This window comes from Lissotriton helveticus, chromosome 2_1 (assembly GCF_964261635.1).
Source record: "Lissotriton helveticus chromosome 2_1, aLisHel1.1, whole genome shotgun sequence".
NCBI classification, from domain to species: domain Eukaryota; kingdom Metazoa; phylum Chordata; class Amphibia; order Caudata; family Salamandridae; genus Lissotriton; species Lissotriton helveticus.
The window spans coordinates 1518913841-1518939798 of record NC_136059.1 but is presented as its reverse complement, the minus strand read 5'-3'; the positions used below and the strand labels follow the sequence as shown (position 1 = coordinate 1518939798).

Below are 25958 nucleotides of genomic sequence, written 5' to 3'. Positions count from 1 at the left end.
CATAAAACCTGCAGCATATGATATCAATTCAGGTGTTGTCCATAATCTGCGCCAGTATAGTAATGGACGTAATTTTGCAATGTCAGCCAGGGGCTTTCTCTCGAGATCGTAACTTAGGGGACACACTGGGGTACTTTGAGGGAGGTTTGTAATCTTATGTAGGAACTTATTTTCTACTATAGTAGGTTTTGTCAGGTTCTCACACCCCCATAGTTCTGCTCCATAGAGTGTTGAGCTAACCACTTTCACATTCAATACCTGGAGCACCGGGCTAATTGGTTTTGTGAGCCAGTTGTCGATGCTTTAGTGTTGCCAGGTCAATTTGTTGGTTCCACTTTAAATCACTCTGTATATTAACCCCCAGATAAGTAAACTCTTTAACTTGCTCCAAAGGACGATTGTTCACTAAAATAATACCTTTAAAAGTTCTGTGTGGCTTAAAAGACATACATTTCGTTTTTAACTCATTAACTTCCAGACCCCGCTCATACAATATTTCTCAAAATTAACAGGGCCCGCTAGAGGCCACTAAGTGGTCTTTGCAATAATCAATGTGTTGTCCACGAACATTAAAATAGGGATTTTTTCACCTGCTAGTGTCGGAGCATCAGTAGTAGTATATTCCATGCAGTTCACTATTCCATTGATAAATAAGGAGAATAGCGTGGGTGCCATTACGCAACCCTGGCGCACACCTCTCTCTACTGGGAAATTTCATGCTCTTATGAATGGACCATTAAACAATATATTCATCTAACTTTGAAAAAGCCAGGTGAGCAATCTCACTTCACCTTTCTACCAGAGAACGGAAACGTGCTAGGTTGTACCCAATATATCCCAACTATCTGCAGGTTCCTGGGATTAGGAAAAAACTTAAATTGACTACAACACATTACTTTAGTGAGAACACGGGCTCGGTCTCTTCACCCTCGGTGCTGTGGGAGGCGTATAAAACGGTCCTCCGAGGGGCATCCATATCGGCCATTACAGGGCATAAACGGGACTCTAGAGCTGAACTGGCTAATTTAGAGCTGGCACTGCACACGGCGAATAATGCTCACATGGCCGACCCCACCCCTACCACCGCACATGAGTTGCAACTACGACAGCAGCAGCACCTGGCACATCTCACTACAATCACTAAAGGGCACCTCGCGAACACCGCACACCGCATATATGATGTGGGTGATAAGGCAGGGAAGCTGTTAGCATGGCTAGACAAACGGGGCGGCAGCAACAGGGGGATACAACGATTATATGATGCTGGGGGCCAGCTGCAGACCCACCCGGAGCGGATAGTACAAGCCCTAGCGCACCACTTCAGGGAGATATACACGCCGACACGAACGGTCACAGAACAAGAGGCCTTGGCGTCACTCGACCACATTTCTGTCCCTGTGCTTGCTCCTGAAGCGCGGGAAGAGCTTGATACAGATTTGACGGAGGGGGAGATCCAGTTAGCAATACAGGCGTTGCAATCCGGTAAGGCTTTGGGCCCCAACGGTATTCCTGTGGAGTGGTATAAGGCGGTGGACTCGATACTGGCCAAGCCTCTCTTGGACATGTACATGGAAAGCGTGGAGGCGGCACTGCTTCCGCTCGATCAACGCACAGCCACTATTGTGGCCATTCCCAAACCCACCAAACCACCAACGGATTGCGCCTCGTACCGTCCCATTTCCTTGCTCAATACGGAAGCAAAGATCCTGGCGAAACTTCTGGCCGTTCGTCTGACCAAGCATTTGAGTGCCCTGATCCACCCCGACCAATCAGGCTTCATGCCTCACAGGAGCACAGCACTGAACTTAAGAAGGGTACACGGGGTGTTGGCGAGGGCACATCTTCTCACGGACCAGGCTGTGATACTCTCCCTAGACGCAAAAATGGCGTTTGACCTGGTGGAGTGGGAATACCTCTTTGCTGTTCTGACCCGAATGGGGTTTGGCCCCAAGTATCTTGCATGGGTCCGATTACTCTACGCCTTACCGATGGCGCAGGTGGCTGCAAACGGTCACATATCGTCGACCTTTCCACTGGGGCGGGGAACCAGACAAGGGTGCCCGCTATCGCCCCTTCTGTTTGCATTGGTACTGGAACCGTTGGCAATCCTGCTTAGAGCAACGCCGCTGTTCCGGGGAATCGCTTGGGAGGAGGGGTGGGAGGACAAAGTCTCCCTGTATGCGGACGACATGCTGATCTACATGACCAGACCGAATGAAGGGGTCCCTGCCCTGTTGACTCTTTGCGATGACCACGGTAAGGCATCGGGCTATACCCTGAACTGGTCTAAGTCCGTGCTCTATGTACTCAAGGGCCCGGATCCAGTGCTGCCGGCGACCTGTCCCCTTAGGATAACCACCACCTCCTTTAAATACCTGGGTATTTTTGTGTCTGCCGATGCTGCGCGGTTCTACACCGAAAATTTGCAGCCGCCTTTGCAACGCCTGCGAGCAGATGTCCGATACTGGGCTGCATTGCCGTTGACCCTCATAGGCCGAGCGGCACTGTATAAAATGATGGCTCTCCCAAGGTTTCTGTATGTGCTCGAGAACTCCCCTTATGTGGTAAACCCACGTTACTTCCGGCAGGTCGCGGCATTAGTTTCCAGTTTGCTGTGGAGTGGTGGCCCGGCACGGATAGCACAGAGTAAATTGGTAAGGAGCTGGTACGAGGGGGGAATCGCGCTGCCTGATCTACAATTGTATTACTGGGCGTCCCAGCTTAAGGTTATTAATTATTGGATACACGTCTCGCGGGAAGACCCCGCGTATAAGGCGGACTGGTCGCAACTGGGGACTGAAGGTATGCTTTCAGTGCTATACAACTACCCGCAAGTGAAGGCCCTGCTTGGCCCAACGCTTCACACGGCGACAATATGGCATGCGGCGCAGTCACGTCTGGGGTGGAAGGGTAAAATCACCAGGTTAACTCCGTTATGGGACACTAAAACACTGGGCGCCCTGCGGACATGTAAAGGGTTCGAGAGATGGGATGCCATAGGGATCTCGGTGGTGGGGGACCTCTGGGACAAAGGCACGGTGGTTCCTTTCCCACAGCTTCAACAGATGTACGGCATGGGTCCCTCTGAGACGTATCGCTATGTGCAGATCAGGCATGCTCTCTTGCAAGCAATCCCACCAGACACCACACTCCCAGAATCTTCACCACTGGAGGACAGGCTACTGACCGAATTTATGGAACAGAAAGCGACCTCACTACAAAAAACTGATTAATAACCTGCCAGATCCCACACAGAGACTTAAAGAAAAATGGGTGGATGAATTGGGTGAATTGGATGAAACGGAGTGGAACGAGGCACTTGCCTCGCCGCGAGAGGTGGGCATTTCGGCCAGATTCCGCCTAGTGCAACTCAAAATTTTACATCGCACCTACTATACCCGAACTCTACTACATAGAATACAAAGGGCACCACACCCATACTGCCTCAGGGGATGCGGGGAGGAGGGAACTCTCCTCCACACGATATGGGAATGTCCACAAATAAGGGAACTTTGGAGACAGGTTATGCGCACAGTCTCACAGGCCATCAATGTATCTGTCCTACCGAAACCCCGTAAGTGCCTGCTGAATGTCTGGGACCCTACGGACCTAAATAGGTATGGACGACTGTGGGTCACACTGGCGGTGACAGTGGCCAAGCGGGACATTGCGCAGAGATGGGGGACCCCAGAGTTGCCGACGGTAGCGGGATGGATACGAAACATGGACCTCCTCATGGTGAAGGAAAGAGCAGTATATGTGTTGAGGGCGTGCCCTCGCAAATGGAATGGGGTGTGGATGCCATGGAACAAATACAGGGGGGAACCATGCGAGGCCCTGCCAGAGGGTGAGGACTCGGAATCTGAGGAGGACGAGGACTAGTGGCAAAGGGTGTGCCAACATGATACTGGGGGGGGGCCGGGAGGAGGCGAGACCGCAGCGCTGCCTTGGGCGAAATGCTGAGTAACTGGACCTGTGAACAATTGTATGTGGCTAATCGCAATATTGTGCTCAATGATGACCTTAGTTGGATTTTTAAGTCTTAAAGTTTTATGGTTTATTTACAGTTACGTATTGTTGACCTCAAAAGGATATGTCAGCAGTGCGTTTTCAGGGAGTTACTTATGGTAAGATGCAACCTTGGGCCATGCTTTCAGTATGTTAGTCTTTCCTACATGTTCCAGTGCATGGCGATTTTAGTACATGTTAGGTGCTGACGCTCGATCTGTTAAGTTCCTTTCATTAGTTGACAATTGCTAAGGATGTATAATTGTGCTTAACGAATGCAAATGTCAATGTCTCCTTTTGTTTTCGTGCAAAATAAAGTTAAAAAAAAAAAAAAAGCCAGGTGAGCAGATTTATAAAATATTTTCACAAAAAAATATACCATTACCAGAAAGTGAATGACTTTTCACCAGATTGAGATAATTCCAGACCCCTTGCCATTGATGAACACCAGACATTCCACTGATATTATGTTTATGCAGGTGCCATTGTGGCAAGGGCTGACAGTCAGAGGAGGGCGGAGATGCTAGATATTTTGCTGTGCAAGTGCCTGAGGCTAAGAACATCTGTTTTTATGCTCATCTGTACATTAAATCAGGTGTACATGACACTATTAAAGATGTTGAACGTGGAGAGCGTGCATAGGGTTTTGACTGTGATGCCACCTGAGGGCCTTGCCTAGGGTATTCATAGCACAGATCTTCAAAAACAAAGATCGAGACTGCATTCTGAGTGCTGCTAGAGAGGATGGCACTGTACAGTTTAAAAATCATAGAATCGCCATATACCCAGACTATACCTGAAAATTTCAGTCTCTAAGAAAGTCATTGTTGGATGTGAAGCAAAAGCCCAGAGCGATGATCCTGACTTATGTGCCAATGTGCCTCCCACGGCTTAGGGTAATTGGCAATGGAAAAAACAACTACTTTGAAAAACATGAGAAAATCTGAACATCGTTGGAACAATGGGACAAGGGAGACAGGGGAATCTTAAACTCATCCGAGCAGGAGTGGTAACAGAGGGTGGCTGGACAGGCGACACAGGGCCCCAGAGAAATGTGGTCTGCTTGGGCAACAGACCCTGCGAGTGATGGTCCAGAGGATTGTACACTGAGGGGTGAGGAGGAGGTATCATTGATTGGGTCACAGACACCTATAGCCTCCACTGAGCGACTGGGGGAGTCGATGGAGATGCTTTCAGTGGCCACAACATGACCATTGTCCTAACGCATGTGCCTGCCACTTCATACACTGCAATTGCTCCCCCTGCATCAAGACTTGACTACAGTCACCCTTTTCCGCCTCCCTTTAGGAGCTGAGTTTCCTTTCCCTCCCCTTCTTCTTTACTCACGCCAACACCTGGCAAACCTTACCCTACACTGACTACGCTTTCACTGACAAACACCATGATAGTGCGCTACCCTACTCTCCTACCATCTCTGAATACCAGACTGGTTCAGTTAGAATTTTTTTAGGCACAGATCCACACTATCATATACCTGTGCTAATGAAGAGGCATGTCTACACTGTCAGCACTGCAAAATACATGCAAGAAACCGCTTCACGCTGAAGATGTGTATACTGCCTGTATTGTTTCAATGGAAAATGCTTAATAAAAATATTTGGAAAAAAACATGACCTATAGCTAACGAACTGGAACACATCTGCTGTAGGAGAGTGAGCGGAGAGCATGGGGTGTGCATATCTAGGAGATTTGTTCGGTCTGCAGGGTGAAGGAGGGTGCTGATTTGTCTGATGCGCTCCAAAGGCACAGGACACCGGGAGTTTTGTTGCCTTCAGAAAGTGTGCAGACATTTTGTGGTGTTAACACCTTGACTGTTTATATGTAATGGTAGGGCATTTATTAAAGGTTAGAGTAGGGCAACTAGAGGGGGATTTTCTGCTGTGCCATGACCTTTTTGGTTTGGAGGCCTGTGGATGTCTGTCTCTTCCCATGTATTGTAGATGCTAGTTAGTATTTAAGGTTCTCCAGGAAGGAGAATGAGTAGTTTGCAGTATATCTTGAGGTGGTCTTGTTTTTGGGGAACTGTTCTGAACACAATTTCTGTGCAGGTTTGTTGAGCAGGCGCGTTCTTACAATGATGAAATGTGGTTTCCAGGTTGGGGTGGGTGGGAGTTGGGATGCAATTTGTTGTTATATGATCATGACCTGACAGGGGAGCAGCTGGATGCTGGGAGGGTGTTCCCCAAGGAGACAGCCCATGGGGTGCTCGGTACCCTGGTGGGCAGCACATAAACACAACAGTGTCTGTGCAATATAAATTAATCCTATGGAATGTTATGTTAACAGATATGTAAAGCACACGTCTACCCTGGGGCGTCTTCTCACTGAATGCCCATGGACTTGGTGGCTTTGTAAAGCATTACAGGGTTTGTCCCTCAGGGGACACAAGGTGACCATTGCTTGCCGGCAGGAGACTCAAATGATAGATTTCAAAGAAGCGAAGCTGAAAAAAGTAGAGGGGCCAATTGTACTCGTCCATGTATTCAGCTTATACTTGGGCTGTGCCCATATGGGTTGCCCCAAGTTGCCTTTATGGCTCACGTGCTTTGAGGCAGACCTGGAGGAATGGTACTTCTCTTGCAGGGAACACTAGATGGGATGATCTCTGCATCCTTAATATCTATGCACCGAATAAGGATGATAAGAGTCCCTTTTACAAGATGCAGGACCTGCTAGCTGAGTGTGTTTTCATTCCAGTAGTGTGGGCAGGAGATTTTAATTGTGTAATAGATATGGAGTTGAATATTCATCCCCTCAAGCATCACACCAAAGCCCATATGGTCTCTGCGCTGATGCAGGTGATGCAAAACACAGGTAGTAATAATGTAGAGCGGGAAATGCACCCAACCAGTAAGGAATATTCTTGCAATTAACTAACACAGAACAACTTTAATCGGTTTGACTGAGTTTTGGGGACTTAGGCATTGGACTGGGTTGTCTCTCTCTCTGATCCTTGAAGCGAGATATCGCGGCAGGTTTTTATCAGATCACTTCCTGCTGTTGGTGAAATTTGAAGGAGGTAGAAAGAGTAATGAGACCTTCCCCTGGAGTTTACCTGCTAGAGTATTGTTGGACCTGGAATGTCAAGAGAGGATTTACAGGAACAGTTGTCTACTTACTTGGAGAACAGCTGGGGTTTCACAGCCACCAGAGTGAATGAATGGGAGGCACTGAAAGCGGTATTAAGGGGTGCATGCCTTTGTGAAGGTATATGGGGTCAAAAGACACCTTCAGGGGAACCCGTGCTAAAGGAGGAAAAACTGGCAGACATGCAGAGGAGGGAAAATTAACTGCAGGGAGTACAGTCAGACTTAGAGGAAGGTAGAAGAGCCCTGGAAAAACCATGAGACAGGGAGGACAACCTGACTCTAAGGGTGTACTGAGAGCATCTGCAATGGGAGGTAGACAGCCCAATAAATAATTAGCCTGGATATTGAAAAGAGAGATGGACGTACCTCCTGTCTTGCTTTTTCAGCACCTTGAGGCTGCAGTAGCAATCACGCAGGCAATGATCAGTCGCACATTCTAGGATAATTTACCGGACATGTATCAGAGTGCGGGCTGAGGCTGACTCAATAGAGTCATCTTTGGTTGGAGATAGAACTCCGGCAGGTCCCTGAAATGTTTACAGAGGTACTTCATGCAGAGATTACTCCAGAGGAATTCAGAGATGCTTTGGGAGTGATGGCAAGAGGTAAAATGCCAGGAAGCAATCAATCAATCAGCAAATTTGTATAGTGCGCTACTCACCCGCTAGGGTCTCAAGGCGCTGGGGGGAGGGGAGTTGCTACTGCTCGAACAGCCAGGTCTGGAGTTGTTTCCTGAAGGAGAGATGGTCCTGGGTCAGCCGTAGGTGGGTGGGGAGGGAGTTTCATGTCTTGGCCGCAAGGTAGGAGAAGGATCTTCCTCCGGCGGTGGTTCTGCGAATTCGTGGGACGGTGGTGAGGGCAAGGCTGGCGGATCGGAGCTGGCGGGTGGGTGTGTAGAATGTGAGGCGGCTGTTGAGGTATTTGGGACCCATGTCGTGGAGAGCCTTGTGTGCATGGGTGAGGAGTCTGAACGTGATCCTCTTGCTGACGGAGAGCCAGTGCAGGTCTCTCAGATGGGCAGAGATATGGCCGTGAAGGGGGATGTCCAGGATGAGTTGTGCAGAAGCGTTCTGTATGCGCTGGAGTCTTTTCTGGAGTTTGGCTGTGGTTCCAGCATAGAGGGTGTTCCCGTAGTCCAGTCGGCTGGTGACGAGGGCCTGGGTGACCGTCTTCCTGGTTTCGGTGGGGAAGCATGGTTTCCTGTTGGAATTGTATGAAACCTTGGCACACCAGCTGTCTGAAAAGCTATTCAAAGTTTTTATGAAGGCTAGACAGATGGGTACCCCTCCTCCAACGATTCAGGAGGGCGTTTTTTGTATGATGTCAGGTCGGGCAGGGACTTCTCAGATCCCTCCTCATATAGACCCAAAACCATGACCAACTCAGACACCAAGGTTCAAATCCCATCCGAGGGACTATGTTCAGTGGTGGGGTTGATGGCGCATAAAAACCAATGCAGCTTTATGCCTGCCCATAGCTCATCCATGAATATATGCAGAGTGTCCCTTATCCTGCACTCAGTGGACGATAAGGGGCGAAGGGATTAGCTTGGTGTTGGCATTTGATACTCTGGATTAGGCTTACTTGCTGAAGGTCCTGAGATGGATGGGGGTTTTCCCTGTCTCTTGTAGTTGGATAAACTTGCTAAATCCAGTTCCCAGGGTAAGAGTCAGGAGTGGGAAGCCCAAATATGGGGACTAGGGTGCGGAGTGGGACACCAGGCAAGGTTCCGCTTTCGTGCTGAAACAATTAACAATTAAGATTGGAGGGAGCTCAGAGGCATGGGCATTGGAGTGGGAGACTCCACTCATGTTATCTCCTTATACGCAAATGATGCTTTATTTTATCAGACGCAGCTGAGGTAGTCTGTACCGAGGCTGTTGGCCCACCTAGGTGAATTTGGTTACAAAGAAGGGCTTGTTGTTTCCTCTGGGGATGCTGGTGAGATGTCTTGAACACCGGCTCTCTGACCATGGCTTAAAATCATAGTTGGATATATTCAGGTTGACGCACAGAAATAGTGCTAGTACAGGAGTGAGGAGGATGAAGGAGGGGTTGCAGTCATTCATGTGGTTCTGGAATATGTTGCCCCTTTCTGTTATGGGTAGAGTTGCCATCGCAACGATGATTTCTTCTCCAAATGTCTCTACACTGTGAAAAATCTCTCTGTCCTCTGTCGTAGGAAACATTCAAAACATTGAATAGCCTCTTGATCTCATTGATTTGGGCTAGAAAGCAGAACACATTTGTTCTGGATAAATTTAAATTGTATCAGGAGGATGGGGGGGCCTGGGACTACCTGACAAAGAGCTATATTACTATGCAGCACGTATACAGCATGTGACTTTGACGGAACTGCTAATGAAGGGATCCGTGTGGTAAGGATTCCTCACAAATCCTCAATTTTCGAGAGAATTGGATATGTGGGTACTGCAGCCTTTCAAAAGCATAAGTATAGACTTGTTGATTGCACTGTGGCGGGAGGGAGGATGTCAACCATTGTTGAGTGACTGGTACCCAGGGGAAAGGTTTATCTCATGTCAGGAGGCACTGGAGACTTATGGTGGGGGTGGGCCAATTTCTGCAGTATTCAAAGATTATTTGGACAGCCAGGGACATTTGGACTGAGTTCCGCAAGGTACTTTCATGGACCAAGATCATTTAGGCGCTCCTTGGTATGGGTACAGCCAGACGTCTAGTGACTTTGTTGTATAAGGACTTAAAGGCAGACAGACATAAGGGGTGCTGAAAGCAAGGTTGGCGTGGGGAAAGTATCCAGGCGAGCAACTCATACTTAGAGATTGGAAGATGCTTGTGCATTGATAAAGGGAGTCTCTGGTAACATGAGATTTTAACTAAATCATTTTAACAATGTAAATCGTACCTAACCTTATCCCGATTAAGCTGAGTTGAATTTATTTAGGACGTTCGACGAACTGCCCACGTTCAGGATCAGGAGAACCTCTTTTATGCACCTTACATGGTCTTGTAACTGGCTGTCAGCCCACTGGTTGAAAGTGTTAACACGATTATGAGGAGCAAACTGAATCTTGCTGGTCTCTCACCTCAGCAATGCCTGTTGGGCATGACAGTGAAAAATGAAAGGAAAATGCAGCATAAGTTTCCGCACCTGCCACTGGTCCTGGCGATGAGGCGTAAAGCCATAGACGTGCTGGGGACTAGAGGTCCTGTTGCTTTGCTTTGGGCCAGGAATACAACTAAATGGGTACTGGTGGGAGATACACATGTTAGGATGTCCCAGAGGGATGACAGGGTAATGGAGGATTTAGCTATTAGGGCAGACACACTAAGACCATTTGAGGTGTCCAATATAACTTTGTACACCAGACATACCTCACCCCCAAAACACTTAGTAGAATGTTCCCGACCAGACCTGATAGCTGCCCTAGATGCGGGCTGCTGCCTCAGGCGTCCGCAGAAATGTTTCCAGGGGGGGGCAACATTTTTACTTCATCACCATCCTCCGACATGGTTGAACACAAGTATTAAATACATTTAAAAAATCTAATAAGACAAAGAGCTTAAATAAACAAAGAAACCCATAAGGGAAGGGGAAAATCGTGTGAGGCGCCACAGCAGACGACCTGGCAACTACAATAAAACAGAGGGAAAAACTATAAATGGCCGGAAAAAAACAAAAACATTCTAAATCAGGTTGATGTGGTTCTAGAGCATGGGTACTAACAAACTTTCTCTCAGGGGCCAAATTTACAGTGAGGTTTGTGGCCGAACGTCGCACCAGTGGGGGCGGGGTCAGTGGGGGAGGGGGGTGGGGCTAGCAACAAAAAAAACGATGACCATGAGGTTGAACACATACCCGGCAGCGGCCGTCTTCATCAACTGAGCCACCAGACCAGTCATACACACATCTATCTTTCTCTTTCTCTCTCTCTCTCTCTCTCTCTCTCTCTCTCTCTCTCTCTCTCTCTCTCTCTCTCTCTCTCTCCTCCTTCTCTCGCTGTCTCCCTCCCTCTCTCTATCTGTCTCCCTCCCTCTCTCTCTGTCCATCTCTCCCTCTCCATCTCTGTCTCCCTCTGTCTCACTCACTCTGTCTATCTCTCTCTCCCTCCATCTCCCTCCCTGTCTCCCTCCATCTCTCTCCCTGTCTCCCTCCCTCTCTCCTCCTTTGTCTACCTCTCCCTCTGTCTCCCTCCCTCTGTCTCCCTCCCTCTGTCTACCTCCCTCTGTCTACCTCCCTCTGTCTAGCTCCCTCTGTCTAGCTCCCTCTGTCTACCTCCCTCTGTTGCCCTCTTCCCTCTGTCTGTCTCCCTCTGTCTATATGTCTCCCTCTGTCTGTCGCCCTCTGTCTGTCACCCTCTGTCTGTCTCCCTCCCTCTGTCTCTCTCTCTTTGTCTCTGTCTCCCTCTCTCTCTCCCTCTCTCTCTCTCTGTCTCCCTCCCTCTGTCTCTCTCACTCTTTGTCTCCCTCTCTCCATTTGTCTCCCTCCCTTTGTCTCCCTCCCTCTGTCTGTCTCCCTCTGTCTGTCTCCCTGTCTGTTGCCCTCTCTCTGTCTCCCTCCCTCTGTCTCCCTCCCTCTGTCTCCCTCCCTATGTCTCCCTCCCTCTGTCTCCCTCCCTCTTGTCTCCCTTTCTCTCTCTGTCTCCCTCCCTTTCTCTCCCTCCCCCTGTCTGTCTCCCTCTGTTGCCCTCCCTCTGTCTGTCCCCCTCTGTCTGTCCCCCTCTGTCTGTCCCCATCTCTCTGTCTCCCTCTCGCTCTGTCTCCCTCTTTCTCTGTCTCCCTCTGTCTCCCTCTCTCGCTCTCTCTGTCTCCCACCCTCTGTCACCCTCTGTCTCCCTCCCTCTCTCTCTCTCGCTCCCTCTGTCTCCCTCTCTGTCTCTCTGCCAGTCTTAGTCTCTGCCTCTATTTGTCTGTCCCTGTTTCCCTCCCTCTGTCTCCCTCTCCGTCTCTCTGTCTGTCTTCCCCTGTCTTCCCCTGTCCCTGCCTCCATCTGTCTCTGTCTGTCTCTATCTCTTTCTGTCTCTGTCTCCCTCCCCCTCTCTCTGTCTCCCTCCCTGTCTCTCCCCCCTCTCTCTCCCCCCCCTCTCTCTCTCTCTCTCTCTCTCTCTCTCTCTCTCTCTCTCTCTGTCTCATTCACTCTGTTCGTCTCTCTCTCTCTCTCTCCCTCTCTCTGTCTCCCTCTCTCTGTCTCCCTCTCTCTGTCTCCCTCTCTCTGTCTCCCTCTCTCTGTCTCCCTCTCTCTGTGTCCCTCTCTCTGTCTCCCTCTCTCTGTCTCTCTGTCTCCCTCTCTCTGTCTCCCTCTCTCCGTCTCCCTCCCTCTGTCACCCTCCCTTTGTCACCCTCTCTCTGTCACCCTCTGTCTGTTACCCCCTGTCACTTCACCACAGCTTCCCAGGCACACACACAGCCGCACCCGAGTACTTCACAGGTCTTTAAAAGACCATTTACTTGTTAATGAGGCTTTGTTGTGAATCACCCAGCCCCCATAGAGCAGAGTGTCTCGGGGTCCGCGCTGCTGTGGTGGTGTTTGCTGACACTCTTTAATAAAAAATAAAAAACACAGGTAAGATGTCTGCAAGGCACGTTAAAGGAAGCTGGCCCATTGTCATTCTTTATGTGATGATCAGCAGCAGACAGAATGACAATGGGCCTAACCACAGTCTGCTCGAGGTCGGGAAGGGGCTGCTGCAGCCTCTAGAGTTCATAGAGAAGTGCGAGAGGCCCCATGTGAGAGAACGTTTAAACTCCTGGGGCTTCTCGCAGGGGAACAGCACAGCCGGCTGTAATTGTGAAAATTAAGGGGACCAAAGGCGTCCGTAAAAGGAATGTTGACGGCCTCCCTGCTCAGAACACATGGGCGTCTGCTACAGCAACGTGCGCTGCCTGAGTGTTAATACCACACTGTCACTGGGCCAGCACCGGACGGACCGGCGATCCAGGCAGACCCGGTTCTACGATTCTTGCTCAGGGAGGGCCACGAGCATCGATGGGTGGGCCACAAACATCGATGGGTGGCCCACAAACATGAACTGGGAATGGACAGGGTACAAAATATTGCAAAGATCTGATATTTTAGGTATTTACATTGTCAACTTTAGACATTTTAAACACCATAAGTACCAAACAACGAGGGACCTCCTTTATTTTCCCTGCTTTGCTTCTGGCTTTATGTTTCGGTTGCCACACATCTCTTTGCAGCTTTTCATATTTAAAAAAAAAATAAAAAATACTTTCCACTTTGCACTTGGCAAAGCATTGAAGTTTAAAAGTGTGGTGCTGTAAGCCCTCTGACAACTTTGCACAACCCTGCCTAATAAAATAATTCAGACTTTACAAATATTTATCCTCCCTTTCTATGTACATAGGCAATAAAAACACAGTTAAAAACTGAGCTATGGTTTTGCCAAATGTGCAAAACCAATGCAACTCACCAGTTGTGCTAACCAATGCACACATAATTCATGTTCCCCATCATGCTCAAACCCCTATCTTAACTGGGCCTGGGTCTTTCTCCCATCTCTTTTCAGGCCATCAAAGTTTTTACTGAGATATTGCTTTTTTCTCCCTTCCAGCCTCTGGCTGTCATCCCTGTAGAGGTGATACTCTCAGCATTCACCTCTCCCCCTTAATGGAAGAAGCAACAACGTGCTTGAAGTGCTAGTAGTGAGTTGTCTGCTTATTTAGGTAGGAGCGACCCTTTCTGGTAACCACAGTGCTGCTAACAAGTCAACGTCAGGGCAGACAGTGTCTTCTCAAAGGAGGCTCCGAGACTAAAAAAAAACACCCTGAAGGGAAAAACCTCTGATGGAAGAGGTGACTCCAGAATCCAGGCAAAAGGACACGAAAAGGAGGATAGTCAGCAAGGGGATGACAGACCTGCGAAGAAGAGGAGAGTTGCAGAAGAAGGAACCCACAGGACCAAAATACCAAACTGGAGAAAAGTGTCACCAACAGAAGGGAATAGACATCAACAGGAGAAAAGAGACACCAACAGGAGTGAAGAGTGTTGCAACACAAGAAAAATGAGAATTCCAGTCCCTTATATATACAAAAGGACAGCAAGGAAGTGACGCAACAGGAAAAGGAGAACCACCGTCTTGGTTTAGGAAGAAAAAGGAAGAAGGTTATAAAACCTCCATCTTGGAATGGTGAAGAAAAAACAGTACTCAAGGCACTCTGGGAACCAGACAGAGGAATTTTGGAAGGAAGGAACACGAAAAAATAGCCCCTAACCATGACTGCAGGCAACTCATATTAAGGTCACTCTAAGATTCAGATAAGTATACAGCACCTGGTTTTCCCAGGCAGTCTCCCATCCAGGTAGTAACCAGGCCCGACCCTGCTTAACTTCAGATGAGTTCAGGTGCTTTTAGGGTTGTATGGCCACTGCCCACAGTGGCGGCGTACCCCAAGAGAAAAGAGAAGTGCTTCATGGCGCGTCTTTGCACCCAGAAAAGAAACTGCAGGGCGCCACACTGAGCTGCGGCATGCCCAGCGTACAGAAATAGGTGCCACGGACCGAGTTACAGCCTGCAGCTGTGAGGCGGGAGGTGCGCAGGTCATGACCCAGTCCACCGCGTATCACCACATCTATTAGATTTTCAAAGATTCTGAATGTCTGACCATATATCATACCAACTTTTCATTCTGTCTCCCTCCCTCTGTCTTTCTCTCATTCTACCAACCCCACCTTTATCATACTCTATCCCATTATCCATCTCTTTCATTATCCATCCCACTTTTCCTCTCTCTTCCTGTTGTTACCCTGATTTTCCCATTTCAATTGCCCCTGCACTATTTCCCTCCCTCTCTCTTAGTCTATAATTTACCCCTCTTTCTCACTTGTCTCCCATATATACTCTATACTTCGTTCTATTTCTACCTCCTATGTCCTTAGTCCCCACTCTCCAAATTCCTATTGCTTCTTTGAGATTTACCTCAGTTCTTTTTCATGTATTAAAAATTCTCCTGTTCTTCAGTTATGTCTTCTTATGCCAACTACCTGCTTTATCAAACCTTGTCATTTGAAGAAGACGCTTCTCTGTAGACATTAAATAGATTCCTGTCCCTGTGAGTGCTTTCAGTTCTGCAGCTTCTAAAGGTTAGGAAAGTGGAAAGACCTTGTTCAACCTTCATTAGGCATTCGATCAAAAGAAAGTTTATTGTTGAGTGGTATTGTTAGCGCTGGGATGCTCTTCGAGTTACTACGCGCTTTATAAAACCATTAAATAATAATTAAATAATAAAGGAAAATCCACCTATTTCTGGAGGAGTTGTTGGATTCCGTGGAGACTCCACATGTGGCATTTCTTTTACCAATCTATCCTTTTCCTGAAGTGATAGTGCCATATTTCTTTGATTCTACTCCTGATTTGGCACTTCCTCAAGGTATCACCAAACTCTAAATCAAGCTGTAGGCTGCTGAAAGTTAGAACTAAGAAGTGTGTGTGAGGCCTTGATTAATCCTTTCCTTATTAATACTGACCAGAAAACTTCTAATATTCCTCTTCTGCATCCATCCTTTGCGTTGTCATTCACTATTCTTTTTACTCCCCTTGCCATCGCCCTTCTCCACTTTCGTTTCCTACCCTATCTTTACCAATCTCTTGCTCTATCCTTCTCTCCACTTAGTCTGTTCTCACTTCATCTTTTACTTGGCTGTTTCCCTCTTTCATTTCCCCCTCTCTCCTTGTACTTATCTATAATTATGTCCCTCCCCTCTTGCCTCTTTTCCTATCTTCTCTCGTCAATCATTTCTCCCTCTTCCTCTCCCCATCTCCGTTTGTCTCTACTCCCCACCCCGTCTCTTATTTTTCCTTTTGCTCTTAAGTCTCCCTTGGTCTCAACATGGAGGGTTAATAAGATTTTTCACTACAACATTGTCAAAATCGAGTTTTCATTTTTTTTCTTAATTTTTAGTCATATTGTTCTTTAAATGTAGTTATTTCAGTATTCAGTGTTTTTTTCCGGATTTTTTTCACTCTCAGCTGTGTACAGCACTCTCCCCATTGCTCAAACGGATTAAGTGCAACCTGTGTGGTCACGTTATTCCAATATCTTCATAACACTGAGACTTTCCAATACCTCCAAAAAGGAGCCAGAGATGAGTTACCAGAGATGAGCTGCACAAGTTGCCTCTCCTTCTAATGATCAAACGTAGCTGCTGCTTTGACTGGAGTAGAGTTTTCTTTTAAACTGGTAGACATTTCCAACATAGGTTTCATAGAGGAGGGGGGTAGTTATGGTTCAAGCAGTTATGTCTGTAACATATTTCATCTTATTATGCGAACAATAGAAATACTGGCACAGTTACTATACATTTTTATGTTAACTATGTCATTATCAGCGTCCTGCTTTGCATGTACTATATTCACCTCAAAAACTATAAAATAGATGCTGTGGTAGTTTCCTTTACTCCCACATAAGTATTTGTTGACATGAGAGTCAGTCTTGCGATCCTGGTATTTGAATTGTGACTTTCAAATAAAATTGATCTCCTTTCCCTTGGAAGGATTGGTTCCCTTTAAATCCGACTATTAGTAGTAATGTGCATTCCGTGATCTAACTCAAAGTGATGGGGCTCACTGCAGAATACAAAGTGGGCAGTGCTTAATATGAAAATAAATAAGAAATGCTAGGGATACACATTGCTCCTGCCAGCACTGCCAATGACAACCCCTATCTATCACACTGTTACCAATGTGACAATTCTGAATATTCCAGGCCCCGGCTCAAATCTGTAAGAATGGCTTGGGTTGCAGGTATGAGTCTTTCTAATGTAGGTAGAATTAATAAACAACTATTGTGCTCATATATTAGGCAGACAGCGCTACCCTGCAGCAGCCTTCCATAAGTTGCGGTGTTAACAATTGTGTGCAGTGTCGAGCACAGGAAACAATCGGCTCAAATTAAATACTAAAAGAGGGCCCACTGAATTTAAACATATTTCACAGATATTCATTAGACTTGGGGTGGTGGAAGGAACTAACGGGCTGTGGCCTACGAAGGGTAAGGGGCTCTACTGCACTGCATGACCGGCAGACTCCTACCTCCCTGTCCACACTGATCCTCCAGCTATAGCAATCACGAGCCACGTCAACAAAAAGAGTGTTGGAATTTCATAAGAATTACACTTTCAATTTCAATCTAGTCTGTCACTTCACAGTTTTTAAACTAATAATGTTGGCACTAGCCCCGCTCCCCAAACGCCCCCACCCGCTCCCCATACCTTTTTATCTGATCGTTGTTGCCTGCTGTGAGGGACTAAAGATCATGTCCCCTGTCTAAGACTTGTTAATTGTGCTGCTCGAAAGCATCAGTAAATCCACATTTGTAAAGCGCACAATCACCCGTAAGGGTCTCTAGGCGCTGGGGGCCGTCAGGAAGATTAGGCAAGCTATTGCCCAGAGTCACATGGTGCTGGGCTAATCTGCCGCCGGTGCTGGGGATCGAACCGTGATTCCCAGATTCCGGAGTCAGTCGCCCTGGCCGCGGCGCCACACCTCTTCCTATCAGCAGCACCCCAAGGACTCAACCTCTTCTCCTGAGGCGTGGGATGGGAGGAGATGCGCCATGCTGTGTCTCCTCTGCCGGCCCATTATCATTCTGACCATGACAATGCAATTGCTGACTCTGTGACCAGCTGAGAGTCACACTCGGGCTGTAGCAGCCTTTCAGGTGTTGCCCCAGCAGGAAAGTCGGCCCAGGTATGTAGGCCTGCTTTTCCACTTCTGAATCGCCTTGGGAATCAAGCCTAGATCCAGGGGGGGGCAAGCGCCCCCTCTTGCCCCCCCCTGCGGACGCCCATTCTGCCTCTGACTTTAATCACATGGTGTGGACATCCCCGATGTTGTCTCAGTACTGGACCTCGTTTCTGGAGAAAATACAGGAGGCGACAAGATGGTCTGTGCCCAAAGGTATATGGGAGGTGCTGCTGCTGGGTCCTTTGACCGCTCCAAAGCAAAAGAAAGTAAGCAGGAGGTTTGTGATGCTGGGGTTGGCATTGGCCAAGCAACGGATTGCTATATTTTGGATGGGTACTGCTCCTCCAAAGTTTGAACTGTGGTTGAAAGATGTGGGTGAGTGTGCGGCGGCAGAAGCAGTCAGAATGAAGAGAGTGCGACAAGATGAGAAATTGGAGGATGATCTGCGGGCATGGGAGACCATGCTTGCGGATATAAAAGACTTACAAGACCGACGTTAGCATCCCCTATACGCAATCCCCCACAAGACAGACATTGACACATTATACCTCACTAGACGCTGCGGTAGCCATATAGTGAGTGTCAAGACCTAAAGAACTTTGGGCAATGTATGCGGGAAAGCGACGCTGACAATTTGCTGACAGCTTGAGATTGGGTGGGGGTGGGTTTTGGGTAGTTGGGTTCTTATATAGTTATCCTTGCTGTAAAATACAAGGTGGCATAGTGGAACTGATATATGCCTACTGTACTGTTGTGTAACAAGTGCTTGTGATTTGTTCGAGAAAATTGCAATAATTGCATACAGATATAAGTTGTGTCTATATTACTGGACGTAAGTTCCATAAATGCCAATAAAGAAAAAAAAAAATTTTAAATTGAGGAGGCAGGGGCACGGGTGGATCGGACAGAGTCTCCGTCACAGGACTGGATGACAGTACATAAAGGTGGCAGATTGATTGGATGCAAACAGTAGGTCATGTGGGGAACTGGTACTGGAAAGAATTGTTCTATGTGTACAACGTAATATTTGAAAAAAGGAGGGACCGTTACCTGGCAGAGATAATCAGGAAATGTGAAGCATGGATCGTGTATAGGTGGGGAACATGTAACACTGCTGCTATTATTATGTTTCTTGTTTATGGACGTGCAACAAAGCAACAAAAAATATATATATATTATAAAGAAGAAGTGCAATATGTTTTACTGTTTCTCAGTGACTTGCCATGAGTTTCAAAGAAAACCATGTTAACCATTTTTCTTATTCGCTACCACTGAAAGCTTTAAGTCCCGTCTATATATATAAACATATCCTTTATCATACAAACAATGTCGCTGGAAAATTATGTAAACTTAAATCTGGGATGCCATGCCCCATTTTAATTTAGAAATATCTTAGTTTTTAACTTTTGTATCAATGGCTCATTTTTAATCTCTTTTTTACATCTGAAGCGTTTCCTAATTGTAAAGATTTTAAATAATCAAACAATACAGTTTAATACTATACTATATTTTCCTTTTGTTGTCTTCTTTGAATGTATTGTGGTGTTTGGCCTCGACCATACATTCTCCTTAAACTGCGTTGGATGTTTATTTGTTTATCCTTTAATCCCAGTCACCTTCACTCAGAGTAAGTTTTGGCCCACGCTAATATGGCTAAGATAAGGATACTTTTAAGGAGCTGCTGTTGTCACCCTGTAGGGATTACCTGACCAGGCTTTAGTTTGAACGTATCTCTCGCACCTATGAAGTTGTTTATCAACTCTTTGCCCCAACGGCCTGCTCTGCTGGCTGTGCTGTGCTTGTTAAGATAATTTATCACAGTAGTATACTCTAGAGCACTCTGGCCCTTAGATTTATGGGTGAGCTCCAGTCCAGTGTCGAATTATGTATTCGAAAACACCACTTTACTTATTTCCAGCTTCTGTCAGCAGTGGCATGGACACAGACACAGGGCACCAAGACATAGACTCGGACTCTAGGGCATCGATTCTCTGTCATGGCAATAAAAGAGGTGAGTGGGGCAAGGAAACGCAGACAATGGGGCTGGATGACATTGATATGCACTATGGACCAGGAAGAGACCAATAGAGCGGAATGTCAACACTGTGCTATCGAGTCATGACACAGAGCCCAAGACTCAAAGACTATAGAGGCCTTTGTCCTTGTGACGATAAATCAGTGCAGACCACCATACGTACTGTACTGTTTTGCAAATTTCATCATGATCATCGCAAAGTTTGGCTGCAATCATTGTTAAAATCGTGGGGTCTCAGACAGAGCCGTCCTGCCATGTTGCGCCTTCAGTTTTTAGAGTCTGAAACCATTTGTTATCACGTTGTTAACTTTTTGAAATTTATTTTTAAACACAGAAAAAACTTGTAAGTAACACGTCCAAAAACAAAGAACAATCAATTTAATGAAATGTGAAGTGATATTTTTTCTTTTTTATAACTGATCTTCTGCTTATTACTGTAATAATATGTACAATATTGCTTTTATGGATTTCTATTATGAACTACCGAATAAAGAAATGTAATAATAATATAGAGGCAGCACTACAAAGTACAGGCACTCAAATGGGACACTGGGTCAAGGACACACAGACCCTGGGGCAGAGAAAAACTGACATGAGTGTAAACCCATTTCGTAGCTTGAGAACAAGATCTGGGCATACTCCACTGTTGAAGGAAGACTCACCCAACCAGTGGTAATTTGGCATTTGGAGTCACTTGAATCAAGCTTACCTACTAGGAGCTCCTCTGGGCAACATTCCATAACTGCTTTAGCTTATCTGTGCCGCTAAAGAATGCAACCACGTTGGGTTCCGGGAATGCAGATATAGGTTGCACTACACTGTGTCACCCTACTGGGCATCTCAGTGTCACTCCCCCGAATCGAAGAGGAAACAATACTATTGGTATCATTTAGAAACCTCTGCACCACCGGTACTTCTGAGCAATATCTTTTTGTTACTGGCTGACTAGATGCCCAGTGCTGAGCTCCCACAACCTACATTTGACTCATCCGATTATGTACAAAAGGTTCAGCACAACATCCCTCTGTCTACAAAGGGATGCCTTTGACCCATCTACCTACTTCTGCCTAATGCCTCTCACCTACCTGACTGAAGCACTTCGTAGTGGTGGTGCACTGATACAAAACAAAACTTAAAAAATAGGATTGACACCCACCCCAAATACACTGAAGTGATTTGCCAGGGAAGATGGGGATGCCTTCATGACTTCTCACTACACAACCAATATATCTCCAGCGCTCACATTTAGAATGTTCTTAGTTTGCTTTATACTCACGTGTCCACCCCAAAAACTACTTCAAAGAATATATACATTTTGGTAAATGACTGCATAGATGCTCGTAATTTTGGTGAAATACATCTCTACCTAAAAAAGTAATTTTCCCGTCTTTAATACGTACATTACTTTTAACCTATTCCTTATTCCACAGAATTGTCATTTCACAACACTAGATTTGTTTTGAAGAAGGAAAAGACCTCTGAAAGTCTACATGATCTGTCGCCGGGTGTAGAAGAGGAAGATGGCAGAGCCCACCCCAACTTTGGTAAGTTTCACATGTTTTTGAAGGATTGCTGTGCTGCCATTGATGATGCGGTAACCCGTTTCAGCTACCTCAGCAGCAATGCATTTGTGGCACCGGGCGTAAACTCTGATGACCTTTTCTCTGTACTTTACAAAACCCTATAGGTTGTTGCTTTTTCCGTTTGGGCGATGACCCCTTTATCTTCTCTTAGATGTTAATCATGTGATCCTGGGCTGTCACGTGGTGAGATCCAAGAAGTGTGACCACACTTTTAAATGGTAAAGTGCAGATACAGTTTTTTGGCAAAAACATAACCCGTTCTTATCTATAAAATATTTGATATTCCTCAAATCAACACTTCTTCGCATGTATCTATGTATAATACTTTTGGAAATATGTTTTACTCAGATTCACCTCCGTTTTGTGAAGTTCTTTCAAGAATTGAAGTTGGAAGTGGCACGAGAGGCAGACGGGAAGTTCAGTGTTTAGAACTAATAAACCATCAACCAACAATGGAATTAAACTTTTACGTGTTTCCATTGCTCTTGCAATGAATTTATTGGCTGCGCACATACCCCTCCTCGGCAGTTTAAGACATTTCACAAAATGAAGCTCAGTCCAGGAAAGGCAAAAGGGTATACAGAGTGTCAACATAGCTAGATAAAAATACTTCTCGATTTGAAAGTGCTGCTGAAGCCATAGCGTGAGCATATGTACCCTTTAAGTACCTATATCAAGAGACTCTTCTCTTTTTATAATTCTCCTTTTTTTGTGTTTGTTGGCTGTGTTAGGTATCCTTAAACATGATCTATCACTACACAGTTAAACCTTTTCATTGATTTGACCGGGTGTTCATTAGACATGGAATTAATCTATTTTGCCATCTCATTCCAGTCTCTTGCCTTTTCATTAAATGTTAGGAATGACTCTGTCATGGGGAAGACTAAATGTAACCCATCACACTCCTCTCGACGTCTTTGGCTATTCCTCTGTCATTTCCCCTCCAAATCCTTTGTCTAGTCGCCATCTCGACGATCCCTCTTGTCCACTCGCCTTTCTCTTGTCACTGTACTGTGATAGTTGTATGACCTCTCCTTAGGGATTCCTTGATTTGTTGTCTTCTGCCTTCCATGTCTTTATGTCTCTTCTCTCTGGTTCTGGAAACCTCATTTCTTCCGCTTCCTGTCACATTCATCTGCTAATGTCCCCAGCTCTGTCTCTGCGGCCCTTCTCATCTCACAGCCCCTTCTCTCTGATCCTCACTATCCTGTCACTATCCGGCCTCCGCAAACATTTAAGGAACTTGATTGTCTCCTGTTAGATGCAGTGCATATATGCAAGAGATATGCCTTTCATCTTGAAATAATCGCCACATCTGTCGGTGAATGATATTTTTAAGATAGCAATTTAATCTTCTTACTATCATGAGCAACTTTTTGTTATCCCCTTTAATAAGCATGTTTTATGTGATCACATCTGCCATTTGCGCCTGTTGCCTGCTCGCTACCTTTGACCTATCAGTACAATGTGTGTGGATCTGTCCATACCTTCCCTCTCCACCCCTAACAGAATGCATTCAAGGATTTATGAATTTAAAAGGTGTGAGACAACACTTTACATTGACTCCTTCCCCCATATCTCATTGTTTCTACGTGTAATTCGTGGATATTATCAGCTTACGCATGTTATATTATTTTAATAGGGCATGTAGATCCTAAATCAATTGCGCCATTCTACATAAAAGACGAGGAAGGAACGCAGATGGAGGGCAGTCAACAGAGGATGAGGATGGACAGCAGACAAAGCAGTACAAAAGGTCAGCAACTAATGTGTGCTTAAGATTGAAGATATCAGACATCTGTATTTTTTTTAGAACACCTAGTAAAGCACACGATTTAGGTCCATTCTAAGATCGAAATGCTCTCTGATAAATCTAATTTGCCTAGACTGTATTGTATGCACCTTTCAAGTCTCGTTAGGCTTTCAGGTGTTTCCTTGGCCTTCTCCCCATATCCACCGGCACTGTTCTCAACATTGCTCCTTATTGGTCTAAATAGATTTCTAGATGAAACTTCAGCTCTTTCAACTCATATGCTTTGACCAGCACAAAGATGGAGGTTCTAGTAGCTTAGGATTCAGAGTTGACTACGTCAGGAAACAGCTGTTGCATAAGTTGCTGAACGAGTGACTAGTCTAGTCTATTGCAGAAAGTATCTCTGATATTAATTACATAACACATTTATCAATTTTCACGTGCACTTCACCCACTCAAATCCCAACGCTACAGGAGGCAAGTCCAATTATTTGTGCATCCACCTGAACAGATTCCTCTCACTGCTGTTACTGCCCATTAGGCTTACCAGGGGCACTCGTGATGAGGCCCTCAGTCCTCCCACTCCAATCAAAAAACGAAGGCAACGTAATATTTGCATAAAGCTCGAATAAGTGCCTTGTTCTCATTAGATTGCTTGTGGTGGCATTCAAATTATGGATGTCTTCTGGAGGAATGTTGACCAGAGAAAGAGGATTGCCCTAAAAAGGTGAAGGGTGGTACTTATTTGTATGCTATCTATTTAGGGAGGCCTTACCATGATTCTCTGAAATTAGATCCTCTTGCCCCCCTACTTTGCAGTTATAGCCATAATATTTGCCCCATGTGGAAAAACATTAGAATATGCAAGCTCTGCTTTCCAGAAAAATCAGTGGGGCCCCATATATTCAGAAGGCACAGTTTGATATTGTAATCAATGTCACAACCCATCACTTCTGCCATACATTTCGTAATCTCGGACCAATACACCTGTATATATGTACATTCCCAGAGTGTGTGTATAAATGTTCCCTCCTGTCCACAGTTCATCATTCATCCCGGTTCCATTCTGTAGCCCAGCTTCACCATTGCTGAGCCCACGAGATAGATTCTATCAAGCACTTTCAATTGTATCAGTCTCAACCTAGATTAGATAGCTACCTCTTTGGGGGAAGGAAGTGCCTCAAACCATTCTTCGTCTTCCAGCCCCGCCACGTCATGTTCCCATTTAGAGTGGAGCCGGAGAAGGAGATCAGACATATTATTAAGTAGTTTCTTATATGTTAGAGTAATGGCTTTCTCTGGCATGTATTCATTTAAGAGGTCTATCTTCTAGTGGAGATGATTCAGGTGGCGTCTCTCCCCGACTATTGTCGTCTGCATGTTTAATCTGCATGCACCTGAAATATTCGGTGTTGGCCAGGTCGTATTCCCTCTGTAATTGAGACAAGGTCACCACTTCTCCCGCCTTACAAAAATCCCCAACCTTAGAAATGCAGATTAGATCCAGCGGTCAAATCCCTTGGTTTTTCTGAGAGTGCCAAAAACCTCTGCGTCCCAGAGAGGAGTGGCGCATGTTATCTTACCCTCCCAGGCCAAGCTTTTCAATGCTGCCCGCAATATCTGTACCACATGTAGTGTGGGGCCAGTACGTTTCAATTTGGTGGGTTTGGTATATAAAACCCTCGTGAAATCCCCTCCTGGAAGCAGCCATCTGTCCATTTGACATCCGGGATCCCCCGGGGGCCTATAAGTGCACTGGTTGATTGCTGCTAGCTGAGCAGCCCAGTAGTATCGCTTTATATCGAGGAGTGCAATCCCTCCATTGTACCACTTACGAGTGAGTTTTTGAATGGATTTCATGGACGGTTTACCTCCCCACAGAAGCTTTCTCTGGGTGCTTTCTATGGATCTGAAATAGTCTGCCCCAACCTGGCAAGGCGAGTTTTGTAGTACATATAAGAAACGCGGCAGGGCCATCATCTTAAACAGTGCCGCACACCCCAGCAGGGACAACGGCGTTTCCCAGAGTTTAACATCAGATCTTAATCTTTGTAGCGGGGCAGGAGATATTGTTCACAGAAGAGGGTAAGAGCCTTCGAAACGTGGATCCCCACGTACTTAAAACTTGACTTGGCTTCAGTGATATTGACACCCTGTGGCAGTATAGGTGTTTTGCCACACAAAACATAAATGACCGATTTGCACCAATTTATCCTATAGCCAAAGCACTTCCCAAAAGCTATAAAGATATGCATTGCTCTATTCAGGGAGGCACTGGATGGCGCCAGATATAGCAGTATATCGTCTGCACACAACGAAATACGATCCTCCGACTCCTCAGCCCATTTGAGCCCTCATAACCGTATCCTTCCTTATCCACATTGCTAGCAGCTCCAAAATAAGGGCAAAAAGCAGTGGAGAAAGGAGGCAACCCTGTCTGGTTCTTCTCACGAGTGTGAACATTGGGGATCTTCGATTATTGACCACCTGAGCCATTAGGTTTTTGTACAGTAGATATATCCAGCTCAGAAAACTTGGTCCAAATCCCAATTTCTTTGGGACTGAAAACATATAGGGCCATTCAATCGTGTTGAATGACATGGCGGCATCCAAGGAAACCACAACCACGTCTTCTCGTATTTTATTAACTCGAGCTAGCACCTCATAAAGTTGTCGTAAATTAAGAGTAGTGTTTCTGGCTGGCATAAAGCCGGACTGATCCAGATTAACCAGTTTGGTGATAACTGGTAGCAATCGAGTGGCCAGTATTTTCGCTAGGATTTTGGC

General features: G+C 46.1%; 2 protein-coding genes across 2 annotated transcripts in view; one reads left to right on the top strand and one right to left on the bottom strand.

Moving 5' to 3' along the window:
* Positions 1–25958, bottom strand: part of LOC144818744 (uncharacterized) — a 397421-nt gene that overhangs the window by 12428 nt on the left and 359035 nt on the right. The gene's annotated exons all lie outside the window — the stretch shown is intronic.
* LOC144818745 (uncharacterized) overlaps positions 1–25958 on the top strand; it is a 220113-nt gene that overhangs the window by 110780 nt on the left and 83375 nt on the right. The window contains exons 5-6 of the mRNA XM_078676449.1: positions 21266–21379; positions 23061–23174. Of these exons, the coding sequence (XP_078532575.1) occupies positions 21266–21379; positions 23061–23174 (228 nt within the window). The remainder of the gene's footprint in view (positions 1–21265; positions 21380–23060; positions 23175–25958) is intronic.